Here is a 15,193-nt window from a genome sequence, read left to right as displayed (position 1 = left end):
CTGGTGCGGGGGAGGGGGGCCTCCGGACCGACACCTCCCCGTTCCCCTCTTCCCCCCAGTTTACCGTGGTCTGTTCAGCCTTGCGTGGGTCTAGGATTAACTGCAGTTTTGATCTCTTTTGAGATTTATTTATGGGTCTCTGAAGCAAGACCAAAAAATGAACTTGTATAGCTGAGCTCGGAGGTGGTTTGTGGGAATGACTCCCACATAACTAACTTTTGGCTGTCTAATATTTCAGGAAATATGGTCCCAGGTTGTTGGGGTCTGGCCAGAGGCACAGCAGCAATTTTGGGGTATCAGGATGCCTGAAGGCACTATCAGACTGCTGATGCACTTGCACTGCAAATATTGGTTGACCTGGTGGCACTATACCCCCTATTTTAATTCTTTATTGATATTACCTAAAGGTCATAAGATCACAGGTTTTAAATATGAAACTTTTTGTTTAAATTTGTAAGTGGAGGACCTTTTCTCTCATTTAAAGTGGAAATGAGAGTTTGGTCCCCAGGTCTGGTTGGTGCCCTGAGCACCACAGGGAGTGAGCTCCTAGCACTGCTTCAAAATTTTTTGAACTACCAGTGGTCACTATGATAGATTTTGAAGAAACTATTTGATTTTGTTTCATGTCTTGTTTTGGGGCCATACCTGGCAATGCTCAGGAGTTACTCCTGACTCTGCACTCAGAAATTACTCCTGGGGGTGCTCTGGGATGCCAGGGATTGATCCCAAATCTGCCCTCTCCCCACCTGCTGTATGATAACCCCCTCCCCTGATCCCAAACTATTTGAAATACAAGAGACTAATTGAAACATAAATGCTTTATGTTTTTTTTTTCTTTTGTTTTTCTAGCAGAGCTTAAAGATACTTTGTTTGGAGTCCTCACATGTTTTCTGTCTCTGACTTTTTTTTTTTTTTTTTGCTTAGGTTTCGTCCCATTTCAGTGTTTCGGGAAGCCAATGAAGATGAGAGTGGCTTTACTTGCTGTGCATTCTCAGCACGGGAGCGATTCTTGATGCTTGGTACCTGCACTGGGCAGTTGAAGCTCTACAATGTGTTTAGTGGACAGGAGGAGGCCAGCTATAACTGTCATAACTCGGCCATCACACACCTTGAGCCTTCCAGGGTAAGGGTTTTCTCTGTTTGTTTTAAGCATTCTTCTAAGATGGGTTAGTTGGTAAATGATGTGGACTGACTCGTTGATATTTGTATAATGCCCATTCCGACCTCCCACCACTCCCCCAACTATTTACTGTCTGCTCCTGTGAGTAAATTTGCAGCTATTGTTCTAAAGCCAGTTGGAGAGAGAGAGAGAGAGAGAGAGAGAGAGAGAGTGTGTGTATCAAAAACTGAGAAAACACAGGGCCGGAGCTATAGTACAGTGGGTAGGGCACTTACCTTGCATGCGGCGATTCAGGTTTGATCCCCAACATTCTATATGGTTCCCTGAGCACTGCTAGGAGTGATTCCTGAGTGCAGAGCCAGGAATAACTCCTGAGTATTCCCGGTGTGACCCAAAAAGCCATAAAAGGAAAAAACAAAACAAAAACCCTGAGAGATGTGACCATAAAAACATTTTATTTTCGGGGACCAGAGTGATAGCATAGTGGGTGGGTAGGGCGTTTGCCACCCGAGCCCACCTGGAATGATCCTTGCTCTCTGAATGCAAAGCCAGGAGTGAGCTCTAAGGTGTGGCCCTATTAGAAGAAATTGTGAAAGTTCTGAAATATTTTATTTTTTTTAGAGAAAAGATTTTTTATGATCCGCTGGATCATAGTATGTTAAGAGTGCTATTCTGTGAGTGAAATTGACCCATTAACTTTTTTTTTTTTAAGCTGGCAACAGGCCAGAGTAATAGTATAGCAGGTAGGGCGCTTGCCTTGCACATGGTTGACCCAGGGTCAATCTTCGTAATGTTCCGTATGATCGATCCCCTTAGTCTGCCAGTAGTGACCCCTTAGCGCAGCCAGGAGTAAGTCCAGAGTACCACTGAGTGTGGCCCAAAAACTAAAAAAAAAAAAAAAAAAAACCCACCAATTTTCTTGACTTTAAGGGAAGCTTACCCTTTATAATAAAGACCTTTATGAAATCTTTTTAAGAGCCCATAGTGAGGGCTGGAGCTACAGTCCAGCGGGTTGGGCATTTGCCTTGCATCTGATCCACCCATATTCAAACCCCCAGTATCCTATATTGTCCGCCAAGTACTGCCAGGAGTAATTTCTGAATGCAGAGCCAGGAGTAATCCCTGATCACCGCCCGGTATGACCCAAGAAGAAGAAGAAGAAGAAGAAAAAAAAAGCCCATCGTTATAAAATCTCACAGATACCTTCAATTGATTGAAGTTTCAGATGAGGAAATCTGAGGCATATAGCCAAATACTGAGAAACACCTATGATAATACTTTGTGGTAGAATACTTGCCTTACATGTGTGAGATCTTGGGTACAATCTCTGGCACCATCAAAAAAAAAAAGGTTAAAGAAAATACAGGCAGATGGCCCAAAGGGCTGAAATTATGTCCAGGTTCAGTCCCTGATACTGCGTGGTCCTCAGTCACCTCTGGATGTGGACCCTCATCCCCTCAGAAAAGGGAGGAATCATTGTTGATGACTTACCATTTCCCCCCCCCCTTACTTATGGAACTATTATAGTATTTTATGTTTACCAGTCCTCCGCTCCTCTCGGAGAGCCCGGCAAGCTACTGAGAGTAGCTTGCCCGCACAGCAAAGCCTGGCAAGCTACCCGTGATGTATTCAATATGCCAAACACAGTTACAATTGTCACAATGGAGACGTTACTGGGCCCACTCGAGCAAATCGATGAACAGCGGGAGGATAGTGACAGTGACAGCAATAATTACCAGCTCAGGGAGATTACTTTCTTTAACATTTAACGTATAAATACTTAAATCACAGCAACTTCTGACTATTTCTTAGTACCTGGGAATTCTTTGTTCTTTTTATCCAACAGTATCTTTTAAAGCCTGTGTTTATTTTGATATTATTTTATTTTTCTTCCCTTTTGTAGTTGTGATGACCATAGGATGCATAAATTGATTGCGGTGTTCTAGTATACTGGGTTGAAGTGCATCAGAGATGACACATTTTGTTGGGGACCAGGAATCCCAAAGTGTAGTGCTAGAATTCAGTTCATGTCTTTTGGGTGATGCTAGGTATTGAAATCCTGATCTTGTGCTTGCAGATCAGGTGATTCTTGCCATTGATCTGTCCCTATGCCCCTTAGAGTTGTTTTAGAAATGAAGATAGTGATTTTATAAGCATGTGCTTATGCATGGTTACCAACCTTGGGCCCTTTTTTAATTTTTTTTTTAGGATGGATCCTTGCTACTAACATCTGCTACTTGGAGCCAGCCTCTGTCTGCACTTTGGGGAATGAAGTCAGTATTTGATATGAAGTATGTATCTACTTTCATAACTTAGTATTTCTCTTCTTTGGGACAGGGGATGGTTTGAGCCACACCTGTTGGTGCTCAGGGTTTATTCCTGACTCTGACTCAGGCATCACTCCTCGTGGGCTCGGGATCATATGATATGGGATGCCGGGGTTAAACCCACTTTGGGAGCTGGGGATCAAATCCAGATTGGATGCATGCAAGGCATTCACCCTAATCTTGTATTGTCGCTCTGGCCCCACAATCCTTGATACTCTTAACCAAATAAATACATTCCCAGTAGATAGCAGATCCTTCATTAATCCCTGATACTGCATGGTCCTCATGGATGTGGACCTTTAGATGTGGACCCCCTCTCCCTGCTAAAAAGGGAGAAGTCATTAATCTAAAATGTGTATTTTCTTATGCTCGCATATGATAGTTGCATTCTTTTCTGCTGCAAATTTCAAAGGCATATATAAGTGATTAGCCATTTTTTTTAAGCAAGACATTTCCATTAATTATTTTAGATCTGGGGCAAACAATAGAGGGAATTTTCTTTGTGGTTGTTGGGGCACAATCTGGCTGTGCTCAGGACTTACTTCTGGCTCTGAGCTCAGAGATCACTTGAGGAAGGGCTAGTGGGACCATATGCAGTGCTAGGGATTCATTATGAGTTGACCACACGCAAGCCAAATGCTTCACCTGGATGTACTGTCACTCCAGCTCTAGGATTTTTTAATTCTGTCTGTATAATTTTTTTTGCCTTATTTGAAGCTTTCAGGTGTGTGTATATATGGTAGGGAAGAGTTGGGGGTTACCTTTAGTTTCAGTTGGTTGAATGAATAAGCCCTAATAGTCTATTAGTTTAGTCTTTCTGTTTGTCCATAGGCATTCCTTCACAGAAGATCATTATGTTGAATTCAGTAAACATTCTCAGGATCGGGTCATAGGCACAAAAGGAGACATTGCCCATGTAAGTTCTTGAGAATCTACCACTTTCAAGCTAATTCTATCCATTTGTTTTTATTACAATCTACTAAACAGAATGTGGGCAGCTGGGGTGATATTCTTTGGCTAGAGTGATATTTAATGGTATTCTTTGGAGTAAGAATCCTAGAAGTGAAATATAGTAGTTTAAAACTATATAAGAAAACTGAATATGAATTTAATCAGGCAATTTGAGAAATATGTTAATAGTGTAGCAGATATTTTCAAGGAAGTTTTAGGTGAAATGAAGTCACTACTTTTATTGAGATTTACTAGGGAGATGATAGAGAAATAAGTATGTCACGTTTCTAGATGCTGCCTAGAAAAAGTAGGATAGAAAAAAGAGGGAGGAATTTACTTGCTAGGAGTGTAATCGTTCTATCACAATTTTGTTTTATTTTAGATTTTGTTTTATTTATGATAGTCAGGGTTACTGATTGGGATATTGTTAAACAACATCCTGAAGGAAGCATGTACTTCTTATAATGTAGTACAATATTTCTATGACCAAGAAAATGGCGAGGGAGATGGGAGGAGAGGACAACGTAAGAACTGAAGTTATGTTCAGGGGATGTTTATTATATATTATTTACAGACTATTGTTAGTACTGTGCCTGAGATGATTTGGAGGTGAACAGAGCACACATGTCAGGATGTAAAATTCCTAAAGTGTGATTCTGGTTTCAGTGAGAGAGGTTAAGAGTAGGGTTTTCACTTTTTAGTTAAGTGAGTGTTACGCCAGCCCACATGTGGTTGGTGAATGGATCTGGGCCCAGAAAGTCATAGTGGAGTCAGTGAGAAGTGATGGTGGTAGGCTCTGGGATTTTAAATAAATAGAGTTTGTGTTGCTCTGAGATTTTCAAGTTTAGAATGTGTGTTTGGGAGTTAAGGAGAACAGTCTGGAATGGAGATGAATATGGGAGTTGTCTATGCTAATAGTATTTAGAGTCATGAATTTTGGGCTATAAAGGAAAACTGAGAAGTGTGGGAATAGAGCCCTGCCAATATTTTGAAGTTTCCAAGTAAGAATATGTGAAGGAAATGAAAGAGAGTGACCAATAAGTCAGAAGGAGACCCCAGGAAAACATTTTGCCCTAGAAACAAGGTAAGACAGATTTGAAGACAGATTTCTGTCTGGGTCAGAAATTACCTTTAATCTAACAATGTAGGATCATTTTTAGGAACTACTTCTGAAAAGAAGGATGAAAGAATGAGTTCATAAAATAGGAAAGAGCTCTAAGTTATAGACCTATCATTTCAAGGGTTTTGCTGCAGAGCAGTAGATGTGGATGTAGTAGCTGGGGGAGGAAGGACTGGTAAAGGATGGGTTTCTCTTGACCTTCTCACAAAAAGTTTGAAGAATAGTATGTAGACTCATGAATTTAATACTTGTCAGAAATTTTTTTGGTATAATGTGTGTTTTTCTCAGTTGTTTATTTAAAAGTAAGTTGCAAACATAACATTTTCTAAATCCTACAGTGTGTGTATCCTAGCAATAAGGACATTTTAACACATAATCATACTCAGTTGTCAAATTTAAACAAAATTATGATACCCAAATATCATCTAATAATCATTCCATACTCAGTTTTCTTGATTGTTCCTGATGTGCTTGGTTTCAAATGCTTTTGTTTTTTGTTTTTTGAACCAGGATCCAGCTAAGATTCACATACTGCATTTGGTTGTTATGTCTCACTAATGTTTTAAAGACAAGAACCATTTCTCCAGTTTTCATGACATTGACTTTTGAAGAGACCAGGCTAGTTGTCTTGTCCTGTGATCTGAATTTGTTTGATTATTTCCTTGTCATGTCTCCTTATTTGTTCCTATATTAAAGGAGGATATTTTTTTTTAAAGATTAGAAATATAACAGCATGTCTTTAAGCTGATGAGAAAACCTGGTCTTCGGGATATAAATTACAAACTTTGAAACTTTCGGTATTGTAGGGCTAAATTTTTTTTTAATATATATTGGGATATTTTTAAATATAAAATGTATTTTATTAATGCCTTTTTCCCAAAATGTAGCTCTTTAAATGTAATCTATAAATTGTTAGTTAATCCATTTAGAAAGCATCTCAGTTTTACCTGTAGAAACCTTTTGTTTCTTAAAAAGGGTGAGAGGAAGAATAGGGTTTTCTTATTTTGCTGTCTTTTTCTTGTGAGAAAGAGACTTCAAATCTAGAGCGGGGACCAGTGTTTAAACTTTGATTAAATGGGTGTGGTCTTCCTCCTTTCTAGTTTTTTTAAAATAATTAGTGCTAGAATATTAGTGGGAATGGAATGCATGAGAGTAATTTCACGTAGCTTCTTTCTCAATTTGTCAGTGAATATACTGGTCTGATTTTTTTCTTCCCACCCCTTCTTCTCTAAAGATTTATGATATTCAGACTGGCAACAAGCTGTTGACTCTGTTTAACCCAGATCTTGCCAACAACTACAAGAGGAACTCTGCCACCTTTAATCCTACAGATGATCTTGTCTTAAATGATGGCGTCCTCTGGGATGTCCGCTCTGCACAAGCCATCCACAAGTTTGACAAATTCAACATGAACATCAGTGGTGTTTTCCATCCAAATGGACTGGAGGTTATCATTAATACAGAAATTGTATCCTTTGCACCATGTCTTATTTCTTTTGTTACTTAGTTTGTAATACAGAGTTAGCTTTCTTCCTATTACCTGGTTAAGGTATTAGTTTTCAGTGATCTCTTATTGATGTTGGTAAATTACCAATGTCTTTTACTGAAATTTATTTTAGTGTTTATTTCAATAGCAAATCAATGCATTGAAAAGAGCAAGCAACCAGATTCTTGCCTCCTACTTAATCCTGCTGTTGAGTTGACATTAATCTTCACTATTGTGTTATATGAATCAGTGCCTAGACAGAGGCCACAAGCTCATGTGGCTTTCATGTATATGGTGATATCATAAGAGATTTTAGGATAGTTATTTAATAATAGTATTTTAAGTTTCTTGTTTCGTCTTGATTTCATTGCTTTCAGTGCATTTGTACCTAGTAGAGAGGAAAAGTGGTGGTTCAGAATTTCCTCCATGGGAAAAAAAATTTTGTGTAAAGTGATTTTCTTTGACTGTAACCCTTCTAGTGGGACCTTCGAACTTTTCATCTTTTACATACAGTTCCTGCTCTGGATCAGTGTCGTGTAGTTTTCAACCACACGGGGACTGTGATGTATGGAGGTATAAACCATTTTTCTTTTTTTTTTAAATTTATTTTGTTATTCTTTTTTCCTTCTTCCCTGACTTAATTTGGAACTTTCTTTATGGAAATACCTTTCAGATGTGACTTAGAAAACATTTGAAAGTAGTCACAAATACAAAATGATAATATAAATGGTTGACCAAAGAAATGTAAATGGTAGCCAGAAAAAAGATGAAAATAATGTTGATTTAATGAGGGAAGCCCACTGACTTTAAGGATAGCAAATCTTGACCTAAAAAAAAATAATGTAGGAGTTAGAGCACCTGTCCTGCAAGCCATGTGCTGACAAGTTTGAATCCCTGGTGTTTGAAATGCTCTGAGTGTGATCCAGGCAGCTCCACTGTATGAGCCTGTGGCAGTTCTGCTCTTTGATAGCACAAGCAGTTTCTGGCTGCACCATGGGCAAGCGTATGCAGGCAGCACCAAAGGGAGTGTGAACCCCTGTAAGCACTGCAACTGATGTGTTAGAGCCATGGCCAGTAGATGTAAACTCTGGCAAGCACATTGTGTGAGCACTCCAGAGACCCCTGTGTACCTAGGCTGAGAGTGTGACTCTGGTGGTGAACCGCAATGACGCATTTGTGTGATCACAACTGAAAGGGTTACAAGCCTCTTTGAACACCATAGCTAAACTTGTAAGCACACCACAACCTGATTGTGTGACCTGTGGCAAACACCACAGCTACAAAAATGTGCGAGCACCACAGCCACAGCTAGACATACTTGCATGCCCAAGTTATAGTGTTATGAGGAAGGTAATTGGGGGGTGAAGGAATCAATGAAAAAGATAGCAAGTCATTTATTAAAAGAAATTTTGTGCAATAATTTGTCATATATCATATACTTAACAGACTTTTCCTTTGTTGTCTGTGATGTAGCTTGTAATTCATTGGGAGCTAGATGAGAGGCTATAACATTGTTCATCACAGTTGTAACATGAAAGAAGGGTATTTTGAAAGGAAATACAATGCATGTGATTTTAAGAAAATTCATAATATCATGATTTTTCCATTAATATTTTCTGCACTTTCTGAATGAGAATGTTTCTGATTATAAATAGTTTTTTGCTCTTGCACCTCTTTTTCTTGTCTTCTCCCGCCTAGCTATGTTGCAGGCAGATGATGAAGATGACTTAATGGAAGAGAGGATGAAAAGCCCTTTTGGGTCATCCTTCCGAACATTTAATGCAACTGACTACAAACCTATAGGTGAGTTTAAGAGGCAGACATTAACTCTTTTGTTAATGTCTTTGAAATTCCTTATTTAAAATCCATTTTCTGGGAGGAAGTCAGAGTAATTGTTCATAAATCTGTTCTTTGCAAAACAGAGGAGTTATGAACATATCTATGAACAATTTAATTTCCTGTAGAGGGAAAACTTAAAATCATATCAATAATTAAAGCTTGGATCTTGCCATTTTGTTTTCTAGCAACCATTGATGTGAAACGGAACATCTTTGATCTGTGTACAGACACCAAAGACTGCTATCTTGCTGTTATTGAGGTAAAGGGAACCAGCAGAAATACTGCTGAGTTTTCCTGATGTTTAAGATCTTTGTTTTGTTTTTTTGTTTTTGGGCCACACCCAGCAGTGCTCAGGGCTTACTTCTGGCTCTGCACTCAGGAATCATTCTTGGCAGGCTTGGGAGACTATATGAGGTGTCAGGAATTGAACCCATTTTGACAGAGTGCAAGGCAAGTGCCCTACCTGCTGTACTATTGCTCTGACCCCTGTGTAGGATCATTTTCTTTCTTTTTTTTTTTTCCAATAAAGAGGTAAACATTTATTTCTTAAAGTTCTAAATTCTAATTTTTTACGTTACATAATCCCTCTATAGAATATAGGAGACTTAACTTCTGCCATTACCAAGCAGAAATTTTCATCATTAGTGTCCGCACACCAGTCACGTCCTGATAGTCAAGAATCGCAGCAAAATTGCATGTCATTTCTATCAGAACTAAAGACTAACGTGCAGGTATATTTATCTACAATGACGCAAGCACCTTTGACTATGTATAGGATCATTTTCAAGTTAAACTAAACATTTAGTTAAAGTGTATTCTAAATTGATATGTTCCTGATTGTAGATTATTATTAGCCTGCTCATTTTTGGGGGGGCGGGGGGGTCACAATGGGCGATGCACTGGGGTTACTCCTGGCTCTGCACTCAGGAGTTACTCCTAGTGTTGCTCAGGGGACCATATGGGATGCTGGGAATTGAACCCGGGTCGACCATGTGCAAGGCAAATGCCCTACCTGCTGTGCTATTGCTCTTGGCCCCCTCCCCCCCCCCCTTTTTTTTTTTTAAGTAGCCTATTCATTTGATACGGGATATATGGTATAAGAGTAGTAAGAAAATCCTGGTTTGAAATACTGTGTAGAGTTACATCTCTTTCCTGGACTCTCACTGTCATTCCTGCTTTCGAGGAATCTGGATTTTTTTGTTAGAGCAAGGAAAATTTGTTTCCAAGGAAGATGATCCCTTTTGTGCCTATATTGCTTAGTACTTAAGCCATATTATCTTTTTTCCCCCATTTCTCTTCTAAGGTATAATATTTTTAATGTAACTTCAAGAATTTTGTGTATTAGAAGCTTTATTTTATTTATTAGGTGCTGGGGATTGAACTCAGGGTCTCACACATGTAAGGCAAGTGTTCTGCCACTGAGCTACCTACCAGTCTTCAACTAGTATTTGAAAGTTTTTATAGTCTTATAGAGTCAAGATGCGCGGATGCTAATGAGAGCTGAAGAGTGGTTTGGACCTTCTCAAACAACTGTTTTGAACTGGGTGTTTTCTTGTAGAACCAAGGCAGCATGGATGCTCTGAACATGGACACAGTGTGTAGGCTGTATGAAGTGGGCAGGCAGCGCCTGGCAGAAGATGAGGATGAAGAGGAGGACCAGGTTAGTGTTTTTTGAGATTTTGGGTTTTTTGTTTGTTTTGCTGAACAGTATTTATATAAGTTATGCTCTTCCGCTTACTGGTATAGGGAATGTAATTTTTTAAATTTATTTATTTTTGGTGTGTGTATGCACACGTGTTGTTGCTCAGGGCTTACACATGGCTCTGTACTCAGAAATCAGTCCTGGCAGGCTTGGGGGATCGTAAGGGATACTGGGGATCAAACCCAGGTTGGTTACATGCATGGCATCCAGATATCTATTGAACTGTAATGTCTGTGGATCTGTAATTTTAATGTTATTTGGACTGCACATAGCAGTACTAGTGGGTTTGGGGTTACTACTGGCTCTCTGCTCAGGGTTGTACCCAGTGATGCTCAGGGTATCATATACTTACAGGGATTGAAACTAGGCCTCCTGCATGCTTTGCATTCATTCATTTAGTTGGTTAAGATATTTCTCTGGTCCCCCGTAGGGCATTTAAAGATCAGCCTTTGCCATCTGTTGTAATATTCTGAAGGCCAGACATGTGTTATTGTTCATTGATTTCAGGAGAAAGTTTTTGTTATTAATAATACTTTAACTTGTATCTGGTGGTTCTGTGTATTCCTTCTGTAGGTTTATGTGCAGATTACTAGTCTCAGAGTTTGTATTAGGTATCTTCTTGAGCCTATCCTTGGGATCATCATTAGGATCCTTTCTAGCTTTAGGATAACCACTTCCCACATTCCCCAATGTTAGTTAAAAACAGGAAAATATCACTCTGCTGAGATGGAGTATAGAAATGGCTTAGCTTTGAGTTTTGGTTTGACTTTTTTGGTCCTTATTTTATTTTCAGAGTCATAGAATGGAGTTTATAAATAAAGAGAGAGAAGATTTTGATGCTTTTTAAAAAGTAAGCGTTTTATAGAATGAATGGAGATATTGTGTCAAATAGTATCTTAATGATCTTGATTTTTCTTTTTCTTTCTTGGGAACTTTGTTTCGTTGTTTTTGTCTTTTGGAGCCATAACCTTTTGGCTTGGGGATTGCTTCCTAGAGGTATTCAGGATTCTATATGTTGCAGGGCATTGAACTTGGGCCTCCTGCACACAAGGCATGTGCATTAATCATCATCGGAAATTTTAATTGATGATCATATTATGGAGGTACTTGCTTGCTGTGATTTGTTAGCATCAGTTTTTTTAAAATTTATTTTTATAAAGTTGTTCTTAATAATTGATTACATTTTATATTCCAACACTAATTCCACTACCATTACACCTTCCCACCACCATATTTCAAATTATTCTACCCGATCCCTAAAGCCTGCCCCCAAAGCAGAACATAATAATTTATTTTGTATTGCTTATTATGAATAATCCACTAAGGATGATCCAAAAATAGTTTCCTTTACACTAGAGGAAAGTATATGAAAATTGTTGTATCACTGTGGAGCCATTAAGCCCTTGTATAGAGTATGAAGTATTGTGTGACTGCGAATGTGGCTGTGTGCTTCAGGAATTCGTAGACTTTAAATAAGGTGATACGGCTACAATTAAAGTTTTAACTGGATGGTGACTTTGGAGTCCGGAGGCATCTCTGTGATATGTTACTCTCTTCTTCTGAGGGTTATCTGTGAGTCTCTGGATCATGGCCATTAATAAGCTTAAATGACACCAGAGGCAGTTTGTGGGCATAACTGCCAGGTTACTGAAAGCACTGGGAGTTGGGGAGAGGTTTCCCATTTACAACTCTGTGCAAGCCTGGAGATTTCAGTCACAAGTCCCACGTATTTGGGTTTTTCAGCAAATTCCTTCATGGTTGATGCTCGTCTGAGCCTGTGGAGATTGACTGTAAGCATGGCGGCAATTGAGTTCGAAATGTTTTTGGCTACCTGGTCTCTTTTGGGGTAAGTGGTGGGACTCACTCGCCTCCCTCCACATTGCCCCGGATGAGACAACCTGGCATGGGGTCCAGTGACATCTCTGCGTTCTGTCAGCATCAGTTTTGTTGTTGTTGTTGTTGTTGTTGTTGTTTTTTCTCTCTTTGGGTCACACCTAGCAATGCACAGGGGTTACCTCCTGGCTTTGCACTTAGGAATTACACCTGGCGGTGCTCAGGGGACCACATGGGATGCTGGGAATCAAACCCAGGTTGGCCGCGTGTAAAGGAAATGCCCTACCCACTGTGCAATTGCTCCAGCTCCTGTCAGCATCAGTTTTAGAGTTTTTCAGACTTCTGAGATTCAGCAGACCTTTCCTGTCTGCTGAACTTACACCATATTTGTCTTTCAAACGTAGTCTCCTGGTCAGGTTCTCTAACCAAATCTGAGAAATACTTACTATTAAGTGGGTAATATCAAGTTGAAAGTGAATGATTAAAATTTTTGGGGGGCCACACTCAAATGGTGCTCAAGGTTTACTTCGGCTCTATACTCAGGGATCACTCCTGGCGATGCTTGGGGAACCATACAGGGTGTCAGGGATCTAAAGTGGGTCAGCTGCATGCAAGGCAAGCACCTATCTTAATGTTCTATCTCTCTGATGCTGTTTCCCTGATAATTAATGATGACGAACCCTTTTTCATATACTTACTGGTGGTTCATATGTCTTCTTTGGGGTGTCTGTTTATTTCTCTCCACTTTTGATAGGATTACTATTTTTTTGTTGTTGTTGCTGCTGAGTTTTTTGAGTGTTTATATTGGATATTAGCCCTTTATCTGATGTTATGTGTGTAGATATTTTTTCCCATTATGTTTTGTGTCTTTATTTTTGGTGTCTTTATTTTATTTTATTTTTTTAATTTAATTTTTTTTTTTAATATATTTTGGGTCACACCCGGCAATGCACAGGGGCTGCTCCTGGCTCATGCACTCAGGAATTACTCCTGGTGTTGCTCGAGGGACCATATTGGATACTGGGAATTGAACTCGGGTTAGCCACATGCAAGGCAAACGCTCTACCCGCTGTGCTATCGTTCCAGCCCCTCTTTATTTTTAAATTTTATTTTCATAAACTTGTTCGTAGTAGTTGATTATGATCAATCTTTCAACACCAGTCCCACCACCATTACATCTTCCCACCACCATTATTTTGAAGTTTCCCACCACCACTCAAGCATACCCTACAGATACATGTTAGATAACTTACTTTGTATTGCTTGTTATGAGTAGTATAAGATGCCTGTAAGTGTCTACCTCATAATGATTCATATCGTGGGGCATGAAACCGGCCAGCCACATGCTCCTGGGATTGTAAACATTTAAATAAATGGGGTCCTGGGGGCTGGAGTGATAGCACAGCAGGTACGACGTTTACCTTGCACGCGGCCGACCCGGGTTCGATTCCCAGCATCCCATATGATCCCCTGAGCACTGCCAGGGGTGATTCCTGAGTGCAGAGCCAGGAGTAACCCCTGTGCATCCGCCGGGTGTGACCCAAAAAGCAAAATAAATAAATAAATAAATAAATAAATGGGGTCCAGAGACATCCCTACAGTGAGCTGCTTGGTTCTGAGATTCATTTGTGAATCTCTGGATCATGGCTGTTACTGCGCTTACATGGCACCCAGAGGCAGTTCGTAGGCTTGACGGCCAGGACCCCAGAAGGGCGGGGAGATGGGAAGGAAGGCCCAGTCCTTATCCCATGAGGCCTGGTGTTTTCATCACTTGTCTTGCATACCTAGGTTTTTCAGTAGATTTATTCCCTTGCACGGGGGGCCCAGGTTGAGCCTGTGACGGTGACAGTGATTGGGTTCTGGAGGTTTGCAGCTCTTGGGGTTCATCTGGTGCAGGCAGAGAGAGAGGACACCTGCTCCCATCTGAGGCGCATGGTCTTGAGCCATCCCTGTAGCGAGCTGCTCAGTTCTGAGATTCATTTGTGAGTCTCAGGTGTCTTTATTTTAGCCTGAGCTTCTTTTGCCATGCAAAAACTTTATTTTGATATAGTCCAATTTGTTTATCTTTATTATCTTTACCAGTATAATTAAATTATTGGTGATTCATCTGACATCCTAGAGGGTTCTGCTTATGTTATCCTGTTTACATTATGGATCTTGATCTAAATTCAAAGTTTTTAAAAGTCATTTTGAATGGCTTTGTGAATGGTATGAGATATAGCTACAGTTCCCCTTTTTTGCATGTGGCCACATTTGTTTGAGAACTCTTTGCTACACTACTTGTAATCATCTCCACCTTTTATGAACAGTCAGTCTAAGGTGTTGTCTTTGGACCAATTCTTTTCCATTGGTCTGAGAGTCTGTCTTTAGTCTAGCACCATGTAGTTTTGATTATTATAGCTTTATGGTATAATTTAAAGTATGGATCCAATACCTTTCCTCTTATTTTATCATAAAATTGCATTGACTATTCAAGGAATTTTTGTTGTTGTTGTTATTCTTATTTTTCGACCACACTGGACAGTGCTCAGTACTCAGGGATCACTCCTGACTGTGTAGGGACTGTATGGGGTGCTGGTAATCAAACCCAGCTTAGTCTCATGCAAAGCAAGGGCCTTCCCTGCTGTATTCTCTCTCTGGCCCTTATTTAGGAAATTTTATTATTTTATGTAAACTTTAGTAGAGTTTTAAGTCCTTGAAGAAAGTCATCATAATTTTGATGAGAATTGCATTGGATCTGTATGATATTTTAAGATGATCATTTTGACAAATTCTAATACTTCCAATTCATAAACATGAACTATTGTTCCATTTT

General features: G+C 39.6%; 1 protein-coding gene and 1 pseudogene across 1 annotated transcript in view; one reads left to right on the top strand and one right to left on the bottom strand.

Annotated features, from left to right (window-relative positions):
* The window catches only part of DCAF1 (DDB1 and CUL4 associated factor 1), an 82,682-nt gene that overhangs the window by 54,328 nt on the left and 13,161 nt on the right, over nucleotides 1–15,193 (top strand). Inside the window, exons 15-22 of the mRNA XM_056129960.1 lie at nucleotides 925–1,123; nucleotides 3,329–3,411; nucleotides 4,279–4,363; nucleotides 6,753–6,986; nucleotides 7,484–7,577; nucleotides 8,703–8,807; nucleotides 9,029–9,102; nucleotides 10,402–10,503. Of these exons, the coding sequence (XP_055985935.1) occupies nucleotides 925–1,123; nucleotides 3,329–3,411; nucleotides 4,279–4,363; nucleotides 6,753–6,986; nucleotides 7,484–7,577; nucleotides 8,703–8,807; nucleotides 9,029–9,102; nucleotides 10,402–10,503 (976 nt within the window). The remainder of the gene's footprint in view (nucleotides 1–924; nucleotides 1,124–3,328; nucleotides 3,412–4,278; nucleotides 4,364–6,752; nucleotides 6,987–7,483; nucleotides 7,578–8,702; nucleotides 8,808–9,028; nucleotides 9,103–10,401; nucleotides 10,504–15,193) is intronic.
* Nucleotides 9,487–9,669, bottom strand: LOC130037979 (uncharacterized; annotated as a pseudogene).

The sequence above is a fragment of the Sorex fumeus genome, unplaced genomic scaffold (assembly GCF_029834395.1).
Source record: "Sorex fumeus unplaced genomic scaffold, SorFum_2.1 ptg000072l, whole genome shotgun sequence".
NCBI lineage: Eukaryota > Metazoa > Chordata > Mammalia > Eulipotyphla > Soricidae > Sorex > Sorex fumeus.
This window is presented reverse-complemented; position numbering and strand designations above follow the sequence as displayed.